The sequence below is a fragment of the Pan troglodytes genome, chromosome 4 (genome assembly GCF_028858775.2).
Source record: "Pan troglodytes isolate AG18354 chromosome 4, NHGRI_mPanTro3-v2.0_pri, whole genome shotgun sequence".
NCBI classification, from domain to species: Eukaryota; Metazoa; Chordata; class Mammalia; order Primates; family Hominidae; genus Pan; species Pan troglodytes.
In genome coordinates, this window is record NC_072402.2 from 29,531,560 (window position 1) to 29,556,493 (window position 24,934).

The window sequence follows — 24,934 nt, forward strand, 5'->3', positions numbered from 1 at the left end:
ATTTTCAAATATCTCTTAAACTGAATAATGTTCTAAACCTGATTGAACCTTCATATTCCCATTCTCAGATTACTTGTTTCTGGTTATTCTTCTCCACAGCTTCTCTTCTTACCAGGTCATCAGGCAGGTAGTTGCAAATATAATATTGCTCTTGTCATTCATATGCTAAAAATTGTAAAGGGCTGTATCCCACCATCAATTCTAGACCTTAAGTTGTCACATAAACAACTCACCCATCCCACTCCCACCCAGGACCTTTCTTCTTTGCCACACACATGTCTACCAAGTCTCCTCGAGGGTACTCAATAAGCCAAGGACTTCTTCATACTTCACAAATCTTAGCTATTTTCTTATCTTGAACTGTGTTCATACTCTCCCCTTTGGTTGGCATGCTCGTCCATTGAATTCGCTTCCACAGACACTTAGCAAGTATTTACTGTTTCCCAGAAACTGTGTTAGGTAGTAGACACAAAATGTAAATATGTCACAGTTGCCTTCAAGGATACTTCATCATTCTTTTAATCTTTATTTGTCAATTTTTTTATTTTGTTTTTTCTTTAACCCTACTTAAGATCCTCTGAGACAAAAAATTTTCACCTCACCTGATAATGCTTATTCTTTTACTCCATACATCTTTTTATTCCATATTCCACAACTTTTTAATTATACTCTGTCATCTCTAATTTCTTAGGTCAGGTTTTCTCTGGGAAATGCTTTGACAGTGCTTGAACTGATATGAATATTCACATATCCTAAAATAACATCATTTAGTAGCATATACCCAAAGCATCATCTCTATATTCTGAAACTTTTATATAACAAATATATATAATATGAATTTCTAGAAAAGACTACAATAACCTATGGTGAAAATCGTAACATTTATTGCTTCTGGAAGTTGGGGACAGGGATTGACTGGCAAAGGACATGAGAGAACTTTAAAGATTAAGGTAACGTTCTGTATTTTAATAGGCATTTGCATTATACAGATACATTTGTCTAAACTCATTGAACAATTATGATTTTGTGCATTTTGTTGTATGCACATTTTACCTTTCTCTGTCTTTGATTTGTATTTATTTCTTAGCTGTTATATACCTTTCTTCCAGTTCCTTTATTAAACTTTTAGGCAAATCTATCCTTAGGCATCTTACAATTTAAAAGATTACTGTGTTTTTCATGTATTTTTTCTCCCCGTTTAGTCAACTCTTGTTTCCCATCGCTTCCCCATTCTGTTCCTGTTCTAAATTTTTGAATTTCTAATTTATGGTGTTTTTTCTCCCCTAATATTTGCAAATGGTTGTTTGAGGTTAATTCAGATTAGGTTGTGTTAGGGATTTTTTCTGCTGCATGAATGGTATTTATTAGGGGCAGAATTTTCATCAGCTGAAATAAAATGTTAGGCTTCTAAATTTCTACTTTATTCTTATAATAACTTTATGTGACTGTCATCTGTCATATTTTTGCTTTGATTTTTTATGTGCTAATATAATTATTATTAACCTTTGAGAATTTGAGGAAGATAACTAGGTTTTTTTGTTCAAGGGTATTTCACTTGATATGGTGAAATATTATAGTTTCTTTAACCAATGTACTTGTTTGGTTGGGAAAAACTTGGTGTCCTCTGATTTTGTGACCCTCTTTTTCTTTTAACAGGAATATTCATTTCCCCCTTTTGCTTCCTTTTTCTTCTTTTACCTCTAAGGCACCAAGGGCGCAATCTTCTTGACACTTCTATTTACTTGGAAGTGGTGCCATTCTGAAACTCTTGCCTTGGGCTCCATTGATTTTCAAGTTCCTGTCTTTCAATTCCCCATCAGTCACCTACAAGAGCTCAAACTAACTCTCAGTATTTTCTTGCTCTGAGTGGCACTTGGTTTGAGCAATTTTATCTGTATTTTACCATCCCCATTCTCCCTACCCTACATCCCTCATCTATATTCCCATCTTGCCCTCATCTCTGCTTGTCTCCCATTGGGTGTAGGCTCTAGATAAAATTTTGCTTGTCTCAAGTGTTTATTTTCCTATTGGTCGGTAATTTAAAATCTATTTCCTAGCTACATTAAAGGTATAGTTTATGAGTGAATTTTCTTTTCCTGACAATCAGCATGATTTTTTTTGGAGGATGTGAAGGGGGATTTAGATTTAAAATAAGTCCATTTTTTTCCTATGAAAACATGGAAATATTTAGAATTCCTTTTCTAAAATCCAGATAATTTACTTTAAATCCCACAATGAAAAACATTGCAAGCCATAGTCTTGCTGTAAGTTCATTGTACTCTGCATCCAAAAGTAATGGGTTTCAGAGCTGTGTAATTCAGAACTATTTCCCCAAAGCACAGACTCTTAGTAAAAGGCAACATTTGGGAATTTCAGACCATCTGTTGTATAATTGGTAATGAAATAATGGTACCAAGATTAAGCAGAATTAGTTCTGCTATACTGAGTGTATACAACCCAATTAGTCAATTTTTGGTGTTGGTAAAATCCACAATTTCCCAAAACAGGTATATATATATATGGGTGAAAGCAACTCTACGGGTGGTCCAGTAACTGAAAAGGGAAACTATGACCACTGAACCATCAGAAATTACCATCTGACAGGTTAAAAAAAAAAGTAAAATATCAGTAATTTCATATGGTTCAACTTAGTATATATTCTGTCTGGGGAAAATAAAAAATCACTTTTAAACAATTGTTTTGGTAGCTAGTATGACGGCTGGAGTGTGAATAAAGATTTCACACTAGGCAGTTTCATAGATGGTATAAAATCCCTCTCGCAACATAATGAATGGGAAATTTTTTTGATAATACTAAGCTAATTAGGGTTAAGATGTAAGCCTGATAAATATATCAATATATGGGTACTTAACAATCACCTCCTGGTCCTCCTTAGAGAGGGATGCATCAAGTAGAGAACTTCCTAGACTGGTTTCTAATGCTTTTAAACTTGAAGATGCCATTAAATCTGATTAGTATTCTTCCATGCCTTCATCTATCTAAATATATTTGTTGAAAGCTTAATATTTACTAAACATAGTGCTATGTTTTGGAATCCAGCAAAGAAAACACACAAAGCTTATTCTAAAAAATACAGACCCCCTATTCAACCCATAATAATTATGCTATCCACCTTTTGTTAGAGCTGGGAAAATTTGGAGGGAGGAGTGAATTTTAGTAGGAATAATCTGCAAAATTCAAAGTTGAGATGACTGTACAGGAATGTAACACAGAGCTGTACTGTTTTACAATGATACAGAGGTATTGAACAGGAAAGCACGAGGGCTCTGGCATGATGCTGTGTCCCTCTGGAAGAAGAGACTCACTTTCCAATTTTTACAAAAGTATACAATGGGTAAATAGAGTCCATGAAAATGAGAGATAAGGTGGAAATGGCTAGTAGGTAGTTGCTCAGAGCTGCATGTGAAAACCACTTTGAAAGCCCAAGATGACTTATCTCCATCATTCTGGCTCCTGTCCACGCATGAAAAGTGCTGAAAAGAGATCTTACCACCTCTGAGTCAGGCTTTTGTGTGGTACCCACATTTGTAATTGTAGATACAATTCACTTTAATTGGGAAGAGTCCTTAAAAGATCATCTAGTTGACACAATTCTTTGACTGAAGAATCAGAGAAGTAGATAAGTGATACTTTTCAAGGACATATGAAGTGCTTAAGTATTCTGAAGGTAGGACAACTTTTACTGCAATAACTAATGATCCCCAAACCCCAAATGCTTATAACAATGAAAATTTCTTGCTCACTCTATACATCTGACATGGGGCTACACTTAGAGAGTCTTTCAGGAACCTAGGCTGATGGAGGCTATATCCCTGTAGCAGGAAGAAGGGAAGTTGGTGAAGGGTATACTGCCTTTTAGAGCTTTCATGTAGAGGTAATGCATATAACTTCTCAGTTTTTTATTGTCAAAGCAAAGGGGTTAGAGTTTGATCCTATGTGTACAGAAATAGAGCTGTCATATTTATGAAAAGCCTTAATGATTACTATACCAGTTTAAGGAAGGAAATGTGGGTACCACACAAATCAACTATACATTTTTTGAATTATATACTCAGTAAAAAATCGTCACTGTAGTAAGATATATGGAAAGTGGCTATCTTCCCTCTGGGTTATAACGTTACAATAGCTATGATAACAAAACACCATTTGATAATAGATGAAGTTTTTAAAAAGGTTTTGATGTAGGCAGAGTATAAATCATATAAAAGCTCATATTATTATTTTCTATTGAAAGGAGACAGAAAGAAAAAGCATAAAGTTTTTCTGCTCTATTCTATATAGCTTACTCTAAAGACCTATGCTGTGATCTTTATTTATTGGAAACACTAAAATTAAGGCTTATTACATGTTATGGCATTCCAGTCCATCTTTTTAGTATAGTATATAGAATAATTGCAGCAGGCAGTGTCTTTTGCATACCCAATAGCCACTTTCTCTTCCCTTTTTGGTAGAATCCTGACTTGTTTCAGTATCTCCTCTGCCCACATAAGACTTGTGAGAAAATGCTAATTGGTCAAATTTAATCATTGTCATGCTATTCCCTTGCCCGTGTTATATTCAGAAGTGAATTTATCACTTTTCTGGACAGTGACTAATGAGGGATAGTCTGAAGGAAAGCTTTCTTCACTTTGAAAAATAACAAAGACAGTAATTTTTCTTGCTGGGTATTGTCAAGTCTGTATGGGATAACTGGAACTGTAGCAGCCATCTTATGAGAATGAAAGAAATGGTTTAGAAAAAACAGGCTGAGGAACTTGGAGGGCCCTAAAATTCCTGAGCTCCATCTTTTGTTACACAAGATTAAAAAAAATAAAAAATTCCCCAGTTCTTTAAGCCAGTGCTTCTTAAAATGCTGGCTTGATATAAGATGAAGAGCTTTCCCAGAATGTATATCAACACACTTTCCTTCATTAAGGGTTTGTCTGCAAAGAAAAAGAGATATCAGATAGACTGAACAGTGGTGACATCGTTGAGTTACATTTTGGTGCAAATTTAAACTCATTTTTTTTCAACTGGATTATTTCAATACATTTATGTTTGGTGGGAGAACCAATTTCCAACTATCCAGGAAAAATTCATTGTTATTCGTAAAGCATTGAAACATACATTTAGTGCGTAAGAGGCCTAGAATTTGTTTTTAGGTAATTTTTATTCTTGGCTTCAGATTATTGAAAGGATTAATAGAATAGAGTGTTCATGGATCACCAGCTAAATTATAGATGCAGGATACATGAATAAAGAAGGCTCTCTGGGCTCAGAAAGATCACAAGCTGGTATGAAAGGTAGATAAGGAAATCAGTAATTACAGTACCTGCTGAATTATAAGGCCGTTTACAGGGTGTTAGAGATTTATGTGGAGTGTGTTAAATCAGGAAGGGACTGGGTTTGGTGGCACATGCCTATAATCCCTCAAAGGAGGAGTAATTGCGGCCAGGAGTATGAGACCAGCCTGGGCAATACAGTGAGACTCAGTCTCCTCAAAAAATAAAAAGTACTAGCCAGGGATGGTGACAAGCCCCTGTAGCCACAACTACTCCAGATGCTGAGGCAGGAGGATCCCCTGGAGGGTGGCAGCCAGCTATGATTGTGCCACTGTATTCCAGCCTGGGTGACAAATCGAGACCCTATCTCTTAAAAAAATAAAATAAAAAGGGGAGGCTTTATAGAAAAGGTGGCACCTGAGCTAAATTAAGACCTGGAGGTGGTACATAAAACTGTGTGATATGGCTGGGATGAGGCTGACACTATAGGGAAGTGACCATTGTCATGGTGAGGTGTCTTACAGTGAGTAAAATGATGACTTGCATTTTAGCACTATCATTCTGGCATCACTTTTTAAGACACAGTGTCTACAGCACAGACCAATCTATTAACTATTGCAGAATTGCTCTGGGATCAACTTTAACGACTTACACAATGCCCATTATACTTCCCCCATCTCGCTTGTTTCAATTAAGCACTCTACACTAAAAGCTTAAGGAAATTTGCCTCAATTTAGGTGTATTTTCTTTTTTTTTTTCTTCTGTTTTCTTTTTTGAGACAGTCTTGCTCTGTCTGCCAGGCTGGAGTGCAGTGGTGTGACCTCGGGTCACTGCAACCTCTGCCTCCTGGGTTCAAGCAATTCTCCCGTCTCGGCCTCCTAAGTAGCTGGGATTATAGGCGCCCACCACTACACCCAACTATTTTTTTGTATTTTTAGTAGAAATGGGGTTTCACCATGTTGGCCAGGCTGGTCTCGAACTTCTGACCTCGTGATTCACCCACCTCGGCCTCTGAGTGCTGGGATTACAGGTGTGAGCCACTGCGCTGGGCCTCTATTTTCATTTTTAATCTTCACAACTACACCAAATTAGATAAAAGGGAGGTACAGATTGTCGAAGATGAGGAATTTATCAACCCTGGCTTTGAATCCAGCCAAGACTTAGTTCTGAGCCCACATTCTTAACCTCTATGGTCTCTGCAGCAAAACCTAAGACATTTTGAATTACTTCCTTCATTGTGGCCATAACTTAATTACGGAAACAGTGATAGTGACTTCTCTTTAAAACAAATCCTGGATTCTAACCAAAATTCCTATTCCAGTATTCTAGTGAGTTAGGGAAGCATCTGCAAAAGGTACAAACTTTTTACTTGGTCCTGATTAGTTTCACATGGGCATTTGTGGGTTCATCCAGTGTAATTTTTTTTTTTTTCCCCAAGAATCTGGATTTTTATGGAGACCTCCTGGTTTTAAATATTGGCTTGAATTTTAAAAACCAGTTTAGGGAAATAGAAAACTGAACTACTGTTATGGTTAATTTTGTGTCAACTTGGCAAGGACACAGTGCTCAAATATTTGGATCAACAATCCTCTAGATATTTCTGTGAAGGTGTTTCTTGAATTATCATGAGTTTACCATTTAAGTCAGTGGACTTGGAGTAAAGCTGATCCTCCTTATGTAGCTAAGCTTCTTGAATTCGTTGAAGATCTTAATGAACAAAGACTGACCACAAGGAGGTCCTCCCGCAAGGAGGAATTCTGACAGCGACTGCCTTTGCCGAGTCTCCAGCCCGCGGGCATACCCATATTTTCAACCCAAGCCTCCAGAATCAGATGAGACAATTTTAATTTTTTCTATGTGCATCCTCTTGATCTGCTTGTCTAGAGAACCCTAATACAGAAACTAAGCAGTTATACACCCTCTACCACTTACAATAAACTTATGCACTTACAGCCAGCCTGCTGAAGGCTTTTTATGGGGATGGCACAATCTGTACTATTACAAGACAGGCAGAGGTTTTTTTCTCACTCACGTATATCCCTCAGATACTTTTCTAGCTAGACCTAGCTACCCATAGCTGTTACTATTGATTCCTAATATATATTTGAACATCCTCTCCAAAAAATTCATATTCATTTAGGACTTGTGAGAAGTTTTTATATAACTTAATGGATCTCAAAAACAATCCAGTGAGGTAAGCCTTACCATAATTTCCAGGAAAACCAAAATCATCTAACGAACCTTAAACTCTTACTCTTGCTTCTACTTTGAGACAGAGTATCGCTCCATCACCCAGGCTGGAGTGCAATGGCATGTTCGCAGCCCAATGCAACCTCCGCCTCCCAGGTTCAAGTGATTCTCCTGCCTCAGCCTCCTGAGTAGCTGGTACTACAGGCGCGTGCCACCATTCCCAGCTAGTTTTTTTGTATTTTTAGTAGAGACGGGGTTTCACCATGTTGGCCAGGATGGTCTTGATCTCTTGACCTCGTGATCCGTGCGCCTTGGCCTCCCAAAGTGCTGGGATTACAGGCATGAGCCATCATGCCTGGCCGCTTCAACTTTTTCCAAAGATAAAAAACCTTTATGTTCCATACAAGGAACTCTCTCAATACAGGATACCTGATTTATCACTGAATAATCAAAAAACAATGACATACAAGTACAGGGGATATATGAGCAAAGTCATATAAATTAAGGTTGCACCATAATTAAGTAGTTGTCAGGTGACTGTTGAAGAGCCTAAAGTGAGGCAGTAGTCGAGAAACAAAAATATCAAAATGTTAAGTTTTTAGCAAATCAGTAGTTGTACAGAAGGGCCATATAAGAAATCTAATGATATAGTGGGGAGTGGCCTACACAGCTATTTTCTTCAATGAAGAGATATAGAACCACTCAGAACAATTTTTCAAAAATCCAGAAATACACTTTTATGGAAATACTGTTTTTTAAATGTTGATTTAAAAAGAGCATCACCCTTTCACCAAAGTCTAGAGGCCAAACAGACTACCAGTTTGGAGTGTTTTACAGCATTTTAACATCACTGGTATTCCAACAGTGAGCAGAGGAAAATACTCAGTAGCTAGTTACTGTCCCACATCTTACACAAAGTCCTAAAATGTAATGACCTCATTACATTTTAAATGGCAAGCAGCATTTCACTACTTACAAAATAAATTCGATTCACATATACAATTACTAATCAGAACTACCTTTTATCCCATTTCTGCTAGACTATATGATAGTCAAAGCACCAGAATAAATTGGGAGTACTTCCTATACTACAAATTTCATGGTATTATATTCAATTTCAAATATTCTTTTATTCATTCTAAATAAGACCAATACTGGTCACCAAAACACTTACTGAGGCAAACACTTCTGTTTTAGGTTACAGACCTAGAGGAAAAAAAACAAAAATGAAGCTCCTAAATATCTGATTAACCACAACTTCAATTTGAATAAATTAAGTTTTCTTGATGATTAATCAATCATGGGAAAAAAAATTTACTATGTCAAAGGGCAAGAGCAAAAGTATTTTTTCCAAGTTAACGACAAAAAAAAAAAAAATCACAGAAATAAACCTAAGATCGATTTGTATTTCCCTTTTATTATATAAATTACCAACAAAATCCTGACCTGGGAATCAAAAATTTAATATAACCTCAGTTTAACACCATTAAATAAGCTAAATCACAGAGAGTAATACTGGAATGTTACCCAAATAATAAAGTAGGCAAATGGCCAATTATTACATTCCCTATTTCAAAAAAGAGGCATTAAGCATTCACGTCATAAGTTTATTGACAAACATATCTAGTATGGCATATGAGTTCTAGTTTGATCCACTTCCAGAGGCTGCACCTCTTAAAATGCTCTTCATATCTGCAAAATAAAAACAGAAATTAATGGCATTTTAAAAATCCCATTCATTTAACAGAAATCATGTAGTTTCATGAAAATATTTTCTATCAGTTTGAGTAGTACATCAGAAAGCGTTTACAGTATCATGAATTCATTCATACTGATTTGCTTCATCACATGCACCGCAACCTTTCCGCATTAGTAGCTTGGATAAGTTATTCCCCCTCTAAACTATGACACTCTTTCCAATCATCCTAGTGTTCTATAGTATTACTCTGAGAAACTCTGATGACAATTAAGCTAAATAAATATTTTATCCACACACAGCAAATCTGCTAACCTTCCAATATGAACGACTCCTTTGAGCATATATTAACATATCCCCTTGACACAAGGCTTCTCAACCTCAGCACCACTGGTAATTTTGCCCCCAAGTCGGAACGATCAAAAATGTCTCACATTGCCAAATGCCCCATTGTGTTGTAAAATCATCCTCATTTAAGAACCACTGCCTTAATGAGGAAAGTATATTTAAAAGTTTGAGTTTCCCAACATGGCTGAGTTGGTGAGGCACAGATTTACAATTGCATAATTATCTGGGACTTATGTATCAAGGAGCACTAGAAGGGTTTTATCTTCAGGGATTTTTCACAACTTAAACAAGTATTGTAAGCCAATTTAAAAACTGGGAGCACAGTGACCACTTTCTAAAAGAAATGGAAATGTTTATAGTGTTTTAAAAGACACATTCTCAGCTACTGTTCTAGTAACAGTGTTCAAGATAGAGTAACATTAATCAGTTTATCAGTTTTACCTGGTTAAAAGTGTGAGTTCTGCAACAAGAAACTGCCTGGGCAAGAGTCCTGGTCCACCATTATACTAGTTATGAGATGTTGAACAACTTAACATCTCTGTGTCTCAGATGGGGTTACTATCATCCGCCTCACAAGCTTGCTAGAGAACATGAGATATCGATGTAAAGTGTACCTGATAAGCAGTAGTATTCAATAAACACTGGCCATTATTGAAATATTTTTATATAGGTTTACAACTAGTCTCCACCAATGCCACATCTACACATAACCTCAGGAATCAGCCCTACACAACAATGTATTTGTGTGTGTGTTCTGGGTGATGGGGAAGAGGCTACTTAATAAAAAGGCCTGCTTTAAGATGATTAGAAATCCACTAACTACCTGTTAAATGGAGGAACTGAAACATCCTTATGTTTTAAGCAGTTGGTGTCTTACTACAAGGAAGGGTGTAGCAAATGCAGATCCAAAGTACAAACACATCTTAGCTAGTAACGACCACTTGTTTTCCACTGAAAATGGCAAATTCTGTTGGAAAAAAAGAGAAAAGGTAATCGAAATTGAATCTCAAATCATCTGCTTAATAATCAAAATACAAGTATACAGGAAATGCTAGTTATATTTATTTTACATCATCAGGTTAACATATGCCATAAATCATAACATCGTTTTAAACATTTATCTTTCAAATCCTATGACCTTCATCACAAAACACTACAAGGCAAAAAATAATCTGGCTTTACTAAGCACTAGGCAATGAATGGTCTTGAGGACTCAAACGTCAAATAGTGAGAAGTTTCTTATTTTAGAAAATCGAAAAAACTACTGTCCTAAGTAGTCACCTTAGAAGATACATGGCAATGTTAAGTGCAATACAGCTCTTTTTTTTCTTTTTTTTTTTTTTTTGAGACGGAGTCCCGCTCTCTCCAGGCTGGAGTGCAGTGGCCCGATCTCGGCTCACTGCAACCTCCACCTCCCGGGTTCAAGCGATTCTCCTGCCTCAGCCTCCCGAGTAGCTGGGATTAGAGGCACACACCACCACGTCTGGCTAATTTTTTTGTACTTTTTAGTAGAGACAGGGTTTCGCCATGTTGGCCGGGCTGGTCTGGAACTTCTGACCTCAGGTGATCCGTCCGCCTCAGCCTCCCGATTACAGGCCTGCGCCACCGCACCCGGCCCACAGTTTTGTTTGTTTGTTTGTTTTTCATTACCAAGCACCTTCTCTGGCCTTTATGACTAGGCCTCGTGTGACCCTCCGAGATTGTTACTGCTATGTGGTTTAAGTTATTTACACCTGAGGCCAAACCCAGCCTTAACTGAGGTGAAGGGTTAGTACTTCTAACTTAGGCAGCTAGTTTAAAAAGCCTGTTCCATAACCAGAGGCCCTGATTTCCTCATGATTTTCCAATGACCTTCATTTCGGGTCCGATGACCTCCAGCTCGGCTTTAAGCCACACACCTACAGCCGTGGCCTCCCGGAGCCATCTCAGGGCTTTCTGCGGGGCGGGGGAGGGGGCGTCAGGTGGCAGATGGAGGCAGGGCTTCCGGATCTACCTGCCCATTCCTTTAGCGGCTACGCGCTAGGATGCCCAGCTTCCTCACTGGTCCTTGGGGTAAGTGGAATGCTAGTCTGCGTCTCAGCCTGGTTTCTGGCTATCATCTCCCTCGCCACAGCCCGGAGGCGGCCTTGCAGGTGCGCGAGTCACAGCCAAGCGCCCCCTCCCCCAACGAAGCCGTGCCCCTTACACACTAACCTTCCCAGGGCCCTCCTCATAGTGGCTCCTACGGACCACAGAGGTTGTGAACCTCCGGATGCTCTGGCCCAACATACCGATGCTGGAAGCTCTGCGAAAGGCGCAGAGAACGAGGACAGATGAAATGGCGGCACCTCACCAAGACCTTTTTTTTCACGACCTTGTTCCCCGGTGCGCAAGGACTGAAAAGAAAGATGGGAAATGGGGCGGAGCCTTGAGGAAACGCGACAAAGCGGAAATCGCCCTGGATTGTGGGAATTGTAGTTCAGACCATTGCGGCGCCTTATCAGCCCCCGAAGGATTGTGGGAAATGTAGTTTCGCGCCAGGCTTAGGTCTAGGATTCCTGGGGCCTGTTACCGGAAACGATTTTATTGAATCAAGTGAAGCAGTTTCACCCCGTATACTCTAGTCTGTTGAAAAGGACAATAAACCCATCCCTTTTCTTTTCTTTCTTTCTTTCTTTTTTTTAAAATAAAGTATATGCTAGGTGTCAATGATTTCGAGGACTTTTGCCAATGCTGAGAGATATGTGCTAATGATCCTAGCTGAAGAAACAAAGAATAAACACAAGTAATCAAACAACGTGCAGCACAAAGGACTTCAGAGAGAAAACTGAAGTGCTAAGGGAATGATCACTAAAGATAATGGGAATCGAATAAAAAAGAAGGAAGAGCAAAGGGCAGGGAAAACTCAAGTCTGGTATGAGTACAGCATGTGTGAGGAGTAGAAGGGAAAAGTGGCCTCTGACACCTGGAGCTAGCCTGGACTAGGAACTGGTGTCCGCCTGATGAACGTACACAATTTCAGCAAGCATTAGCATCCAACAAGACCACTCTGACAGTGTTCATTAAGAAAAGAATATGATCACTGTGTAATCACATCTGAACACAGATAAAACATTGTCCAAGCCACGAAAATGACCGGACATCACCCTATCTGGTTTAATTTGATGACTTCTGCTTCTTTACCAATTACAATCTTAGCCTTGATCTAGCCTTTCTTCCTCCTAAGATTTGGTAAGATAGCCAATATTAGGAGAAAAAAATCCCAAATCCAATAAGCATTTTCTAATATTTTACAGAGAACCCTTACTGCAATGAATAATAAACCCCGTTTGTCAATTACATGTGTGCTTCTGGTGGTCTTTGACCAGAAGGTATTGAGAAGAAACCAGTGATAAATGAACCTGGGAAAGTGGTGTTAGGTTAGATTGTGAAAGGCCCTGGTAACCTAAATGTTATGTTATTCATCTGTGGGGGAGTGTATATTGCCTCACGTGTCTCATTTATATAGCATTAGGAAACAATTCCAATAAGACCTAAGGTTTGCTTTGAAAAGGGCATAACATATATGCTTTTTTCATCTTTTTTTTTTTTTTTTTTTCAGTTTTTGGAAGAGAACAACCATGCCCCCCCCCCAAAAAAAACACTTAAAAAAAAAAACACTTAAATTCATATTTTGTTTCAACAAGTAGCTTCTTTTTGAGTAGGGGTTCATGAAATGCATCATAACTGGTGTCCTCTACCACCTAATTTATAGAAGTTATGTGACATTCCATTTTTTTTTAACATTCCGTTCACTGCCTTTACATATCAAAGAATTCTGATTTAACTATAACTGAGAAACTTTTTCACACTTAATATTTCTAGATTACACTTTTCAATCTAGTGTAAGTAATGTTATCTGTGGATTTGGTTCATTGTTGCTTCTAATTCACATTAATTTAGCCTCCATTGGGTATCTGGCTTTGAGTTAACTCTTTAGGGACCTGCAGGGCAGAGATTCCAGAATATGGTTTCAGAACTGTCTGCCTTCTCATGGGCTTTGTGGTAAGTTAAATACAAAAAAAAAATATGTTTGGCCGGGCGCGGTGGCTCACGCCTGTAATCCCAGCACTTTGGGAGGCCAAGGCAGGCGGATCACGAGGTCAGGAGATTGAGACCATCCTGGCTAACACGGTGAAACCCCGTCTCTACTAAAAATACAAAAAATTAGCTGGGCGTGGTGTCGGGCGCCTGTAGTCCCAGCTACTTGGGAGGCGGGGGCAGGAGAATGGTGTGAACCCGGGAGGCAGAGCGTGCAGTGAGCCGAGATCACACCACTGCACTCCAGCCTGGGCGACAGAGCGAGACTCCATCTCAAAAAAAAAAAAAAAAAAAAAAAAAAGTTTATACCTATGTAAATATGGGGGAGGGTGGTGGTTACACTCAAGTGCCGGGCATGTGAGTGAAGCTACCTTGGACACTTCAGCCCAGCCCCGCCCTCAGCTGAATATTGCTGAGTGACCACAGTCACTGCTGTGTAGAGCAGAGTTGTCTAGTTGACTCCTACCCAAAATGTTGTTCTAGAGATTTGTGTGGTATAATAAAATGGTTGTTTTTTCAAGTCATTAAGTTTGGGGTAGTTTTTTATGGAGCAACAAAGAGAGAACTAGAAGTAACACAGCTGCTCTATTTAAGGAAATTAGCCTTTCTTCTAGATGCCATGAGGAAAACAGTTTCTCATTACCAATCTGTAGATGAGAATTTGGCTGTATCATGTAAAATATTATCTTTGCTTCAAATATATCTTTCTCTGGAGTCATGTTTCTGTGATAGTTCTTCAGCTATAATGAAGATGGATGTGCCAAACATGCCAAAACATTGAAAGTATGGGAGGTAGAGTGGTTCCATTTGAAGGTGGTGTAGCAGCTGGCATATTCTAGAGAATGCTAGATACTCAGAAATGCACTTTGCAGCTTTTTGATGCTACTGATAAGTTAGGAGGTAAATTGAAGTGGGATTCAAAGTGGCTGAGATCACTTATTCTTGGCAGATTACTGACTTTTGTATTAGTGGCTAGATACCACCTATAGAGCACACTCTTGAGAATTATTTCAAAATATTTTCTAAAGAATATTTTTGTCAATAAGCCACACTGAGCACAAAATAAAATTTTATACTAGTTGCTATATGGTTTTTTCTTAATTACTAAGTAGAAAGCAATTAATAAATTAGTTAACTAATGAATGTAGTCTGAGTTTAGGAGTTTTATGCTAATCTTGGTCTCTTTCAAATTCACTAAAGAAGGAAGAAAAAGTTTAAATAAATCTAGCAATATTCCATTTTTGTGTAGGCATCATAGGAAATTAAAGATGGCCACAATTTTTTGGAAATTCTTTCTATTGAGTGGTGGGGTCTAACATCCCTTTTCTTGACCTTAGTGACCGGATTGACCAACAGAATGCAACAGAGTGACATTCTGAGACTTCTGAGGCTAGCTCATCAAAAGCCTTGCAGCTTCTCTTTAGCAACTTGGAATGTTTTCTTGGGAGAAGTCAAATACCATGTGAGAAGTCTATCCAGAGACTTTCAGGACTAAGAGGAAAACCGAACTAACTATATGGAGAAGCCACATTACCGGGGGCAGGGGTTGGGGGTAGGCTATGTGCAGAAGGAGAGAGGGAAGAAGAGGGAAGAAGGACAAGGAGAAGGAGAGAGTAAGTAGGGAGAGGGAGACAGGGAAAGGGACAGACTTACCAGCACCCAGCTATTCTTGCCATCCCAGCCCAGGCATCAGATATATTTGTAAAGGTGCCTTCAGGTGACTTTAGCCACAGCTATATTTGCCTGCAACTTTATGAAGCTTGTTAAACAAGAACTGCCCAACTGAGCCAATTAGCCCCCAGAATTGTAAGAGAAAATAGTAAATTGTTTCCTTGAGTCACTAAGTTTTGGGGTAGTTTGTTATACAGGAGTATAAACCTGGAACAGATATGATTTATTTTTTCTTATACAAGTAGCCTAACAATTTATATTCATGTCATAATAGCTGGCAAGAAAAATGTGAATAATTCTAGAGCAACTTTGGATTCAGTATGATACTCTTTCACTATAAAGTGCATTTAAAGAGAAATGAGACATTTCATGAATTGATGGGTACAAAATAGAAAGTGTCTTTAGAGACATGAGGTTTACTTCAGCATTATATCTTAAAAATAAAATCCAATTATTTTAAGTAGTGAGTAGGGTGTATATCAAAGAATGAGCAATGTACTTTCTAGATCCACTTGAGGCTTTAGAGACTGAAATTCCGTTATATAAAACAGTATATCCAAAAACTAAAGTACAATATTTGTCATTTTCTCAATATTGTATAGAACAGTATATCCAAAAATTAAAGTACAATATTTGTCATTTTTCTCAACAGCTGCTATATTAGATTTTTAAGGACTAGGTTGAAGTTTTTTTTTAAAAATAAATTGTTTAGTGAATAAACTATATGTTTCCATCCTATGTTGCAAAACTCAAGTTAACAAGTTTCTTTTTAAGTTTTTATAACTTCTCGCTACTGTAGCATTAGAATCAGGGCTCTGTGTTAACATCTATTTGAAATTTTATATTTGTTGGGGAAAGGGTTGAGGGGGAACCTGGCTTCAGGAAAAGGAGAAAATGAGATTCTTCTGAAGAAATTAGGGTTGTGAAATATTCTGTGAGTCTTCTGAATGATTTATTGATGACTCACTGAAAGAGAAAGTTTTGCAAAAATCCTTACTTACTGATCAAAAAACTATAATATATGTTTAACTCTTTATATTGTTTCTTCTTTGTAAAATGCCCTCACTTCCTTCCTCTTTTTCCTATTGTTGACTTCGAAATTCTACATCCATGTCACTTTCTCTAAGAAGCCTTCCTAAAACCCTTAAAAGAAATCAATTTATCTTTCCTTCAAGGTCACCTAGAATTTAATTTATAATACTCTTATGTTAGTAATATCATGCATTGTAATTAGTTATGTATGTATCTATCTCCTTACCATATGCTTCTTTTTTTTTAAAAAAAAAGGACAGTGTTTTGTCATTTTATCCTCTCACATAGTAAGTACTCAATAAACTTTTGTTTCATGAATAGATGGATAAATAATGTATTCAATACAAAGTGGTTCAGTGTTTCTTCAACAAAGTGGTCCCTGGTGCAAAACACATATTTTTTCAGTGGTTCACTGTGTTCTTAATTCTACTTAAACTTTTAAAATTCATTAATAAAAACTAACACCCAGTTCTTACCATAGCCTTTACATATAAGATCTCATTTAATCTTCATAATAATACAAAGTGGTTCAGTGTTTCTTCAACAAAGTGGTCCCTGGTGCAAAATACATATTTTTTCAGTGGCTCACTGTGTCCTTAATTCTACTTAAACTTTTAATATTCATTAATAAAAACTAACATCCAGTTCTTACCATAGACTTTACACATAAGATCTCATTTAATCTTCATAATAATCCTATGAAGGAGCTATTACTATTGTTATCATTACTATTTTATGGAAGAAGCAATTGAGACTAATGAGTCTAAATAACTTGCTTTGAGCATCAACAGCTAATAAGTAGCAAAACTGGAAGTTAAACCAAGGTTTATCTGATTTCAAAGTTTCTGCTCCAAATCATTGCATACCGTGGTCTAAATGAATTGCTTGGAAGACATGTTTCTCATATCCTAAGGGAAGGCAGGTGATAGTTCAGTTTATACATGATTATATATGGATTCAATTGTCTGTGTGTGTGCATGTGTGTGTGAGATATGGTTTCACTCTGTCCCCACCCAAATGTCATCTTGAATTGTAATCCCCATAATCCCCATATGTTGTGGGAGGGACCTGGTGGGAGGTCATTGAATCATGGGGGCGGTTTCCCCCATGCTATTCTCCTGATAGTGAGTGAGTTCTCATGAGATCTGATGGTTTTATAAGCATCTGGCATTTCCTCTGCTTGCACTTCTCCTTCCCGCTGCCTTGTGAAGAAGGTGCCTTGCTTCTCCTTTGCCTTCCACCATGATTGTAAGTTTCCTGAGGCCTCCTCAGCCATGCTGAACTATGAGTCAATGAAACATCTTTTCTTTAGAAATTATCCAGTCTCAGGTATGTCTTTATTAGCAGCATGAGAACACACTAATACGGTGTATGTAGGCTCTTCATGACTTAACACTTCATCTTCTGCTGCCTTACGCTGAACAGATCTCTCAGATTGCAGAGAGAATTAGAGTTGCACTGTTCTTCAGGTTCCAGAGACAGCATGACTGGGTGGTAGAATGGCAGGGCAGACTGCCAGGTCTTGTGATCATTGACTAACACCAGGGCTCTGAACTTGTGCGTCTAACACATCTAAATTATCTTCTAGGAGACTTGAAGTCATTGGTTTTGCAGACATTAATCAAATCCACCTTTGGAAATATTTTCTTCAGAAAAGTTAAATCTGCCAGGGCTTGAGATTGCAATGGGATAATTGCATGCTGGCTGCCTCATTCTTATCCTGTCTCAGCTACTTAGCTGGCCTGGGGTTGAATCTCTTGCAGGGGGATACTAGACCCTACCACATTTATGGTGCTTTTCTACTACTAGAAGGGAGTGAGAAATGCCTGGATTATCCTTTTGTTATTATTTCTACTTAAACATTTAGAAGGAGGGAATTCTCCCTAACTCATTCTACGAAGCCAGTATCACCATGATACCAAAGCTAAACAAGGACACAAGAAAATAAGAAAACCACACACCAATATCCCTGATGATCATAGATGCAACAATCCTCAAAAACATACTAGGAAATGGAATTCAATAGAAGATAAAAAAATACAGCAAGATTAATTGGAATTTATTCCAGAAATTCAAAGATGGTTCAACATGTGCAAATCAATAAATGTGATTTACCACATAAACAGAATTAAAAATAAAAACCACACGATCATCTCAACGCAGAAAAAGCATCTGATAAAATTCAGTATCTCTTCAGGATAAAAACCTTTAACAAATTAGGAATAGAAGGACCATACCTCAAAATAATAAAAACCATATATGACAGACCCACAGGTAACATCATAATGAATGAAGAAAAGCTGAAAACATTCCTTCTAAGGTCTGGAAGAAGACAAGAATGCCTCCTTTCACCACTCTTATTCAACATAGAACTAGCAGTCCTAGCCAGAGCAATCAGAAAAGAGAGAAATGAAAGGTATTCAAATTGGAAAATAAGAAATCAAATTATCTCTGTTTTCTGATGATATAATATTATACCTAGAAAACCCTAAAAATATTCCTATATTTGATAAATGAATTCAGTAAAGTTTTACGATACAAAATCAGCACATAAAAATCAGCAGTGTTTCATACACACCAATAATGATCAAGCCAAGAAGCCAAGAAGTAAATCAAGAACTGAATCCCATTTACAATAGCTCTAAGAAGAATAGAATACATAGGAATATATTTAATTAAGAAAGTTTCAAATAAAATTATGAAACACTGAAGAAAGACATTGTAGTCGACACAAAAAAGTGGAAACACATCCCATGCTCATGGATCAGAAGAACTCATATTATTAAAATGACCATACTGCCCAAAGCAATATACAGATTCAATGCAATCCCTGTCAAACTAGCAACATAATTTTTCACAGAATTAGAAAACACAATCCTAAATTTCATAGGTAACCAAAAGGGAGCCTGAATGGCCTAAGCAATCCTAAGCAAAAAGAACAAAGTTGAAGGTGTCATATTTTCTGACTTCAAATTATACTACAAGCCTATAGTAACCAAAACAGCATGGTGCTTGGATAAAAATAGATAGATCAATGGAGTAGAATAGAGAACCCAGAAAGGAAGCCACATAACTACAGACAACTGATCTTCAACAAAGTCAACAAAAACATACACCAGGGAAATCACACCCTATTCAATAAATGGTGCTGGGAAAATTGGATATCTATATGTGGAAGAATGAAACTGGACCCGTATCTCTTATCATATACAAAAATTAACTAAAAAATAGGTTAAAGACTTAAAAGACCCCAACTATGAAAATACTAGAAGAAAATTTTGGAAAAACTCTTCTGCACATTGGCCTTGGCAAAGAATTCATGACTAAGAATTCAAAAGCACAAGAAACAAATCTAAAATAAGACAAATGGGACTTAATTAAACTAAAAACTTCAGCACTACGATGAATAATAATCAATAGAGTGAAGAGACAACTTGCAAACTGGGAGAAAATATTTGCAAACAATGCATCCCTTAGGAGCCTGAGATCCAAAATTTACAAAGAACTCAAACAACTCAACAAGAAAAAACTCCCAAAGCTCATCAAAAGTGGGCAAAGGACATAAATAGACATTTTTTTCAAAAGAAGACATACAAATAACCAACAAGCACATGAAAAAATGGTCATTACTAATCATCAGATAAATGCAAATTAAAACCACAAAGGGATATTACCTTACACCAGTCAGAATGGTTGTTATTAAAAAAGTCAAACAACAACAGATGTTAGTGAGGATGCAGAGAAAAGGAATGCTTATGCACTGTTGGTGGAAATGTAAATTAGTACAACCTCTATGAAAAACATTATGGAGGTTTCTCAAAGAACTAAAAATAGAACTGCCATTTGATCCAGGAATCCCACGACTGAATATCTAACGAAAGGAAAGTAAATCATGATTTCAGAAAGATACCTGTGCTCATATGTTTATTGCAGCACTATTCACAATAGCAAAGATGAGGGAATCAATCTAAGTGTCCATCAGTGGGTGACTGGATAATGAAAATGTGTCTATATATATATATATACATATGAATATATATATATTCATATGTATATATGAATGAATGCTTTAGGAATACTACTTATTTATTTTAAAAGAATAAAATCGTATCCTTTGCAGCAACATCAATGGAATTAGAGGCCATTATCTTAAGTGATATAACTCAGAAACAGAAAGTCAAATGCCACATGTTTTCACTTGTAAGTGGGAGTTAAATAATATATACACATGGACATAGGTTGTGGAATAATAGACATTGGAAACTTAAAAACATACATGTGGGAAGTGGGTAAAGGATGAAAAATTACTTAATGTGTGTAATGTACACTATTCACGTGATGGTTACACTAAAATTCAGACTTCGCCACTATGCAATATAACCATGTATCAAAACTGCACTTATGCTTCCTAAATTTATATTAAAAATTTTTTATTTAAAAATATTTGTGCGTTAGGTTGTTTTTGCTCTGCTATAAAGAAATACCTGAAACTGGGTAATTTATAAAGAAAAGAGACTTAACTGGCTTACAGTTCTGCAGGCTGTACAGGAAACATGGCGCCAGCATCCGCTTCTTGTAAGGGCCTCAGGGAGCTTATAATTATGGCAGAAGCCAAAGGGAGAGTAGGCCCATCACATGACAAAAATGAGAGAAAGAGAGAGAAAGGGTAGGTGCCAGACTTTTCTAAAAATACAGATCTTGTGTGAACTAACTGAGCAAGAACTGACATCCCTAAGGGGATAGTGCTAAACCATTCATGAGGGATCAGCCCATATCATCCAATCACCTCTCATTAGGACCCACCTCCAACACTGAGAACCACACGTCAACATGAGATTTAGAGGAGACAAACATTCACACTATATTGATTCGGAAATAATTTGATATATTTAAAATATATAAAATGTATAAAATATACTTATTTTTATATATGAATTTATAAATATTACCTTATACTTAATGGAAATGTATAGATATTTAAATATAATAATAAAATTTAATTATTTTAAAATATTAGGAAATAATTTCAAACTTGCACAAATAAAGTTGCTTAAATAAAATTAGTACAAGAAACATTTATATATTCTTTAGCTAGATTTGCCTATTTAAAAAACTTTATTTTATTTTCTTTAACATTTGTACTTTTTCTTTCTCTATACCTATTTTTTTTTCTGAGTGGTTTGAGCCTAACTTACATTGTAACACTTGACCCCTAAGTACTTCTGTGTGTATTTCCTAAGAATAGGGCTATTCTCTTATATAACTACAGTGCTGTATCAACCTGATGAATTTATACTGATATAATATTTTTATCTATGCATATTCCAGTTTTGTTAGCAGATCTACTAATAATGTCTAGAGACAAATACTGCATTTAGCCATTATATCTCTTTATCTCCTTAGTCTTCTATAAGCTGGAGCATTTTTGATACGATTTTGCTCTGTGTCCCCACCCAAATCTCATCTTGAATTGTAATCCTCATGTGTTGAGGGAGGGACCCGTAATCCCCACATGTCGAAGGAGGGAGGTGACTGGATTATGGGGACCATTTCCTTCATGTTGTTCTCGTGATAGTGAGTTCTCATGAGATCTGATAGCTTTATAAGTGTTTGACAGTTCCTCCTTCACCCGCTCTTCTCTCTCTCACCTGTCGCCACGTAAGATGTGTCTGCTTCCCCTTATGCCATTACTTTAAGTTTCCAGAGGCCTCCCCAGCCATGTGTAACTGTCAGTCAATTAAATCTTTTTTCTTTATAAATGACCCAGTCTTTGGCAGTTCTTCATAGCGGTGTGAAAACAGACTAATACAATTTCCATAGCCTTTATTTGTCTCTTAAGAAACTAACATGTCTGAGTAATACAGCCCATCTCTACATTTTGAAAAACACAGAACATTCCTCATTTTGTGTTTGTCCAGCGTTTCCTTAGGAGTAGACTGAGACTATGTGTTCTTGGGCAAATGCTGCATAGGTGATCTCGTGTCATTTTAGGGCATCACATGCGGAGGCACAGTATGTCCATCTGTTCCTCATTGGTGACATTAATGTTCACAATGTAGTCAAGGTGTTGTTTGACTTTTCCACTGTGCAATTACTGTTTCTCTCTTGCAACTAATAAGTACCCCATGGGAAGACATGTTAAGACCATGCTAATATCTTACTCCTCACAAAAATTTCCTTTGGATATAGGCTCCACTGATTATTATTTCCTGATTATTACCATAATAGTTGTGAAATAATGATTTTCCAACTCCAGTACTCCTTCCATATTTACTAACTGTCCTTTTAGATTCAACTATATGAAAAAGAACTTCTTCCTACTCTATATATTTACTTAATCTATTTATTATTGGTAAACACTAATGAATTTTTAAGTGGTTTATAATTCAATACTCTACTTAAGTATTTTAGTGCTTACATTGTTCCAGATTTGGTAGCCCCTTCAAGCTTCCATCTGTGTTTGTTATGTGTCCTCATCAATTTTATTTTTTAATATTTCTTATTTTATTTCATAACAAGATATTCCTGGCCTATTTATACCTACCTTATGTCAGTCCTGGGAACCAGAATCTCTATGAAGAATGCTCATTGGTTTTTGTTAGTGGTAAATGGTAATAAAGATCAAGGGCTGGGTGTTTTGTATGTTCACTGCTACTAGGATGCCTTTGCTTCCTAGAAGTTATGTATGTACACATAACATATACGTGTACATAAACATGAAAATGCAGATGCATATACACATTTTAGAAATCATATCTGGCCAGGCGCGGTGGCTCATGCCTGTTATCTCAGCACTTTGGGAGGCCAAGATGGATGGATCACGAGGTCAAGAGATAGAGACCATCCTGGCCAACATGGTGAAACCCGTCTCTACTAAAAATACAAAAATTAGATGGGTGTGGTGGCACACGCCTGTAGTCCCAGCTACTTGGGAGACTGAGGCAGGAGAATCGCTTTAACCCAGGAGGCAGAGGTTGCAGTGAGCTGAGATCGTGTCACTGCACTCCAGCCTGGCAACAGAGCAAGAATCTGTCTCAAAAAAAAAAAAAAAAAAAAAAGAAAAGAAAGAAAAAAAAAGGAAAAATAAAAAAGAAAAAGAAATCACATCTTTCGTCAATACCTCAATTTTTAATCCATCCCCACAGGGCTCTTTCTTGCTTTCCCCTGCTCCAAGTCTGATCTATCTTGCTAGGAGAAATAATGGATTTTCTTTATAGTCTGTCTATAGAAAATGATATTGCAAAATTGTCACATGAAGGGGTGATCAAAAGGTATGCAACAAAAAACTATAGGAAACTGTCTTATAGAAATGTATCAGGCAATTAATGATTAAAATATTATTTTACTTTCCTATGTTTGTCCTTCACATGGCAGCAGCAAGGAGAAGTGCAGAGTGAAAGGGGGTAAAACCCCTTATAAAGCCATCAGATCTCATGAGAACTCACTATGACGAGAACAGCATGGAGGTAACCACCCCCGCTTCACTTCAACACCTAATGTTTTATTTTTAATGCTTTGTGGTTTTTATCTAAAAAGTGCCTCCTTATGATCCACCTCTGCTTGTCACCTAGCACAACTGCATAAATTAATGTCCAAGGAGACAGAAATTGTCAGAGAATGAAGTGCGTTCAATTATACGATACATTTTTAAAATGTTATTTTTTCCCCAAGTGTTTCAAAATATATATGCTACAGGATGGCTTTATTCAACAGTCTCGGCTCCAAAATAACTTCTGGGTATTTCCAAATATCAAATCCACTCCAAAGAGATTTGACAAGACTTAGTTTGTATCAAGAGAGTATGAGAAGGTGAAATGATTTAGAATATCAGAAGCTAAACCAAACAGACAAAAAACAAAGTGAAAAAACGTCTCGTTACCTTTGGATACCATTTTTTCCCTTAAAAGTGTTTCGTGTTTTTCATTCCAACTTATTTGTCTTACCTTAATTTAGGTTTAAAAATGGTTCACTTTTCTTGAATCATCTCATAATACAATCATTTGTCATTGAGAATTACCAAGTATGGGTAGATACATATTTATAAGATAAACACAGAAACTAATATTTCTCAATTTGAAAATCAGCAAGTCTCGTTATATTTATATTCCATCTCCATTTTAGCTTAACTTGCTGTGACACTTTGTTACTGCTTTGACCAGGTCTTGTTAAATTGCTACAGTAGGGCGGGGTGTGGCGGCTCACACCTGTAATCCCACCACTTTGTGAGACCGAGGTGGGTGGATCATGAGGTCATGAGTTCAAGACCAGCCTGGCCAAGATGGTGGAACCCCAACTCTACTAAAAATACAGGCAGGGTGCGGTGGCTCACGCCTGTAATCCCAGCACTTTGGGAGGCAGAGGCAGGCGGATCACGAGGTCAGGAGATCGGGACCATCCTGGCTCACATGGTGAAACCCGGTCTCTACTAAAAACAAAACAAAAAAAACACAAAAAATTAGCCAGGTGTGGTGGCACACGCCTGTAGTCCCAGCTAATGGGGAGACTGAGGCAGGAGAATTGCTTGAACCCGGGAGGTGGAGGTTGGAGTGAGCCGAGATCTCACGCCACTGCACTCCAGCCTGGGCGACAGAGTGAGACTCTCTCTCAAAAAAAAGAGAAAAGAAATTACTATGGTATCTCGTGCTTTGTTTTATAA

General features: G+C 37.3%; 1 protein-coding gene and 1 non-coding gene across 2 annotated transcripts; both read right to left on the reverse strand.

Moving 5' to 3' along the window:
• Positions 1-9,065: 9,065 nt before the first annotated feature.
• On the reverse strand, positions 9,066-11,854 carry COX7C (cytochrome c oxidase subunit VIIc). The gene is made up of 3 exons (NM_001079922.2): positions 11,710-11,854; positions 10,340-10,483; positions 9,066-9,164 (listed from the first exon to the last, which is right to left on the reverse strand). Exons 1-2 carry the CDS (start codon positions 11,782-11,784, stop codon positions 10,367-10,369), a joined length of 192 nt encoding a protein of 63 aa, NP_001073391.1. The 5' UTR covers positions 11,785-11,854; the 3' UTR covers positions 9,066-9,164; positions 10,340-10,366.
• On the reverse strand, positions 9,264-9,326 carry LOC112209345 (small nucleolar RNA Z39). Its single transcript, XR_002944086.1, has one exon. It is a non-coding gene; the product is annotated as a small nucleolar RNA Z39 (small nucleolar RNA).
• Positions 11,855-24,934: the final 13,080 nt, after the last annotated feature.

Coding starts and splice junctions, on each gene's coding strand:
- COX7C (NM_001079922.2), bottom strand. CDS start 11,784: ATGTTGGGCCAGAGCATCCGGAGGTTCACAACCTCTGTGGTCCGTAGG. Junction 10,484..11,709: donor ATGAGGAGGGCCCTGGGAAG/GTTAGTGTGTAA, acceptor TTTTTCCAACAG/AATTTGCCATTTTCAGTGGA.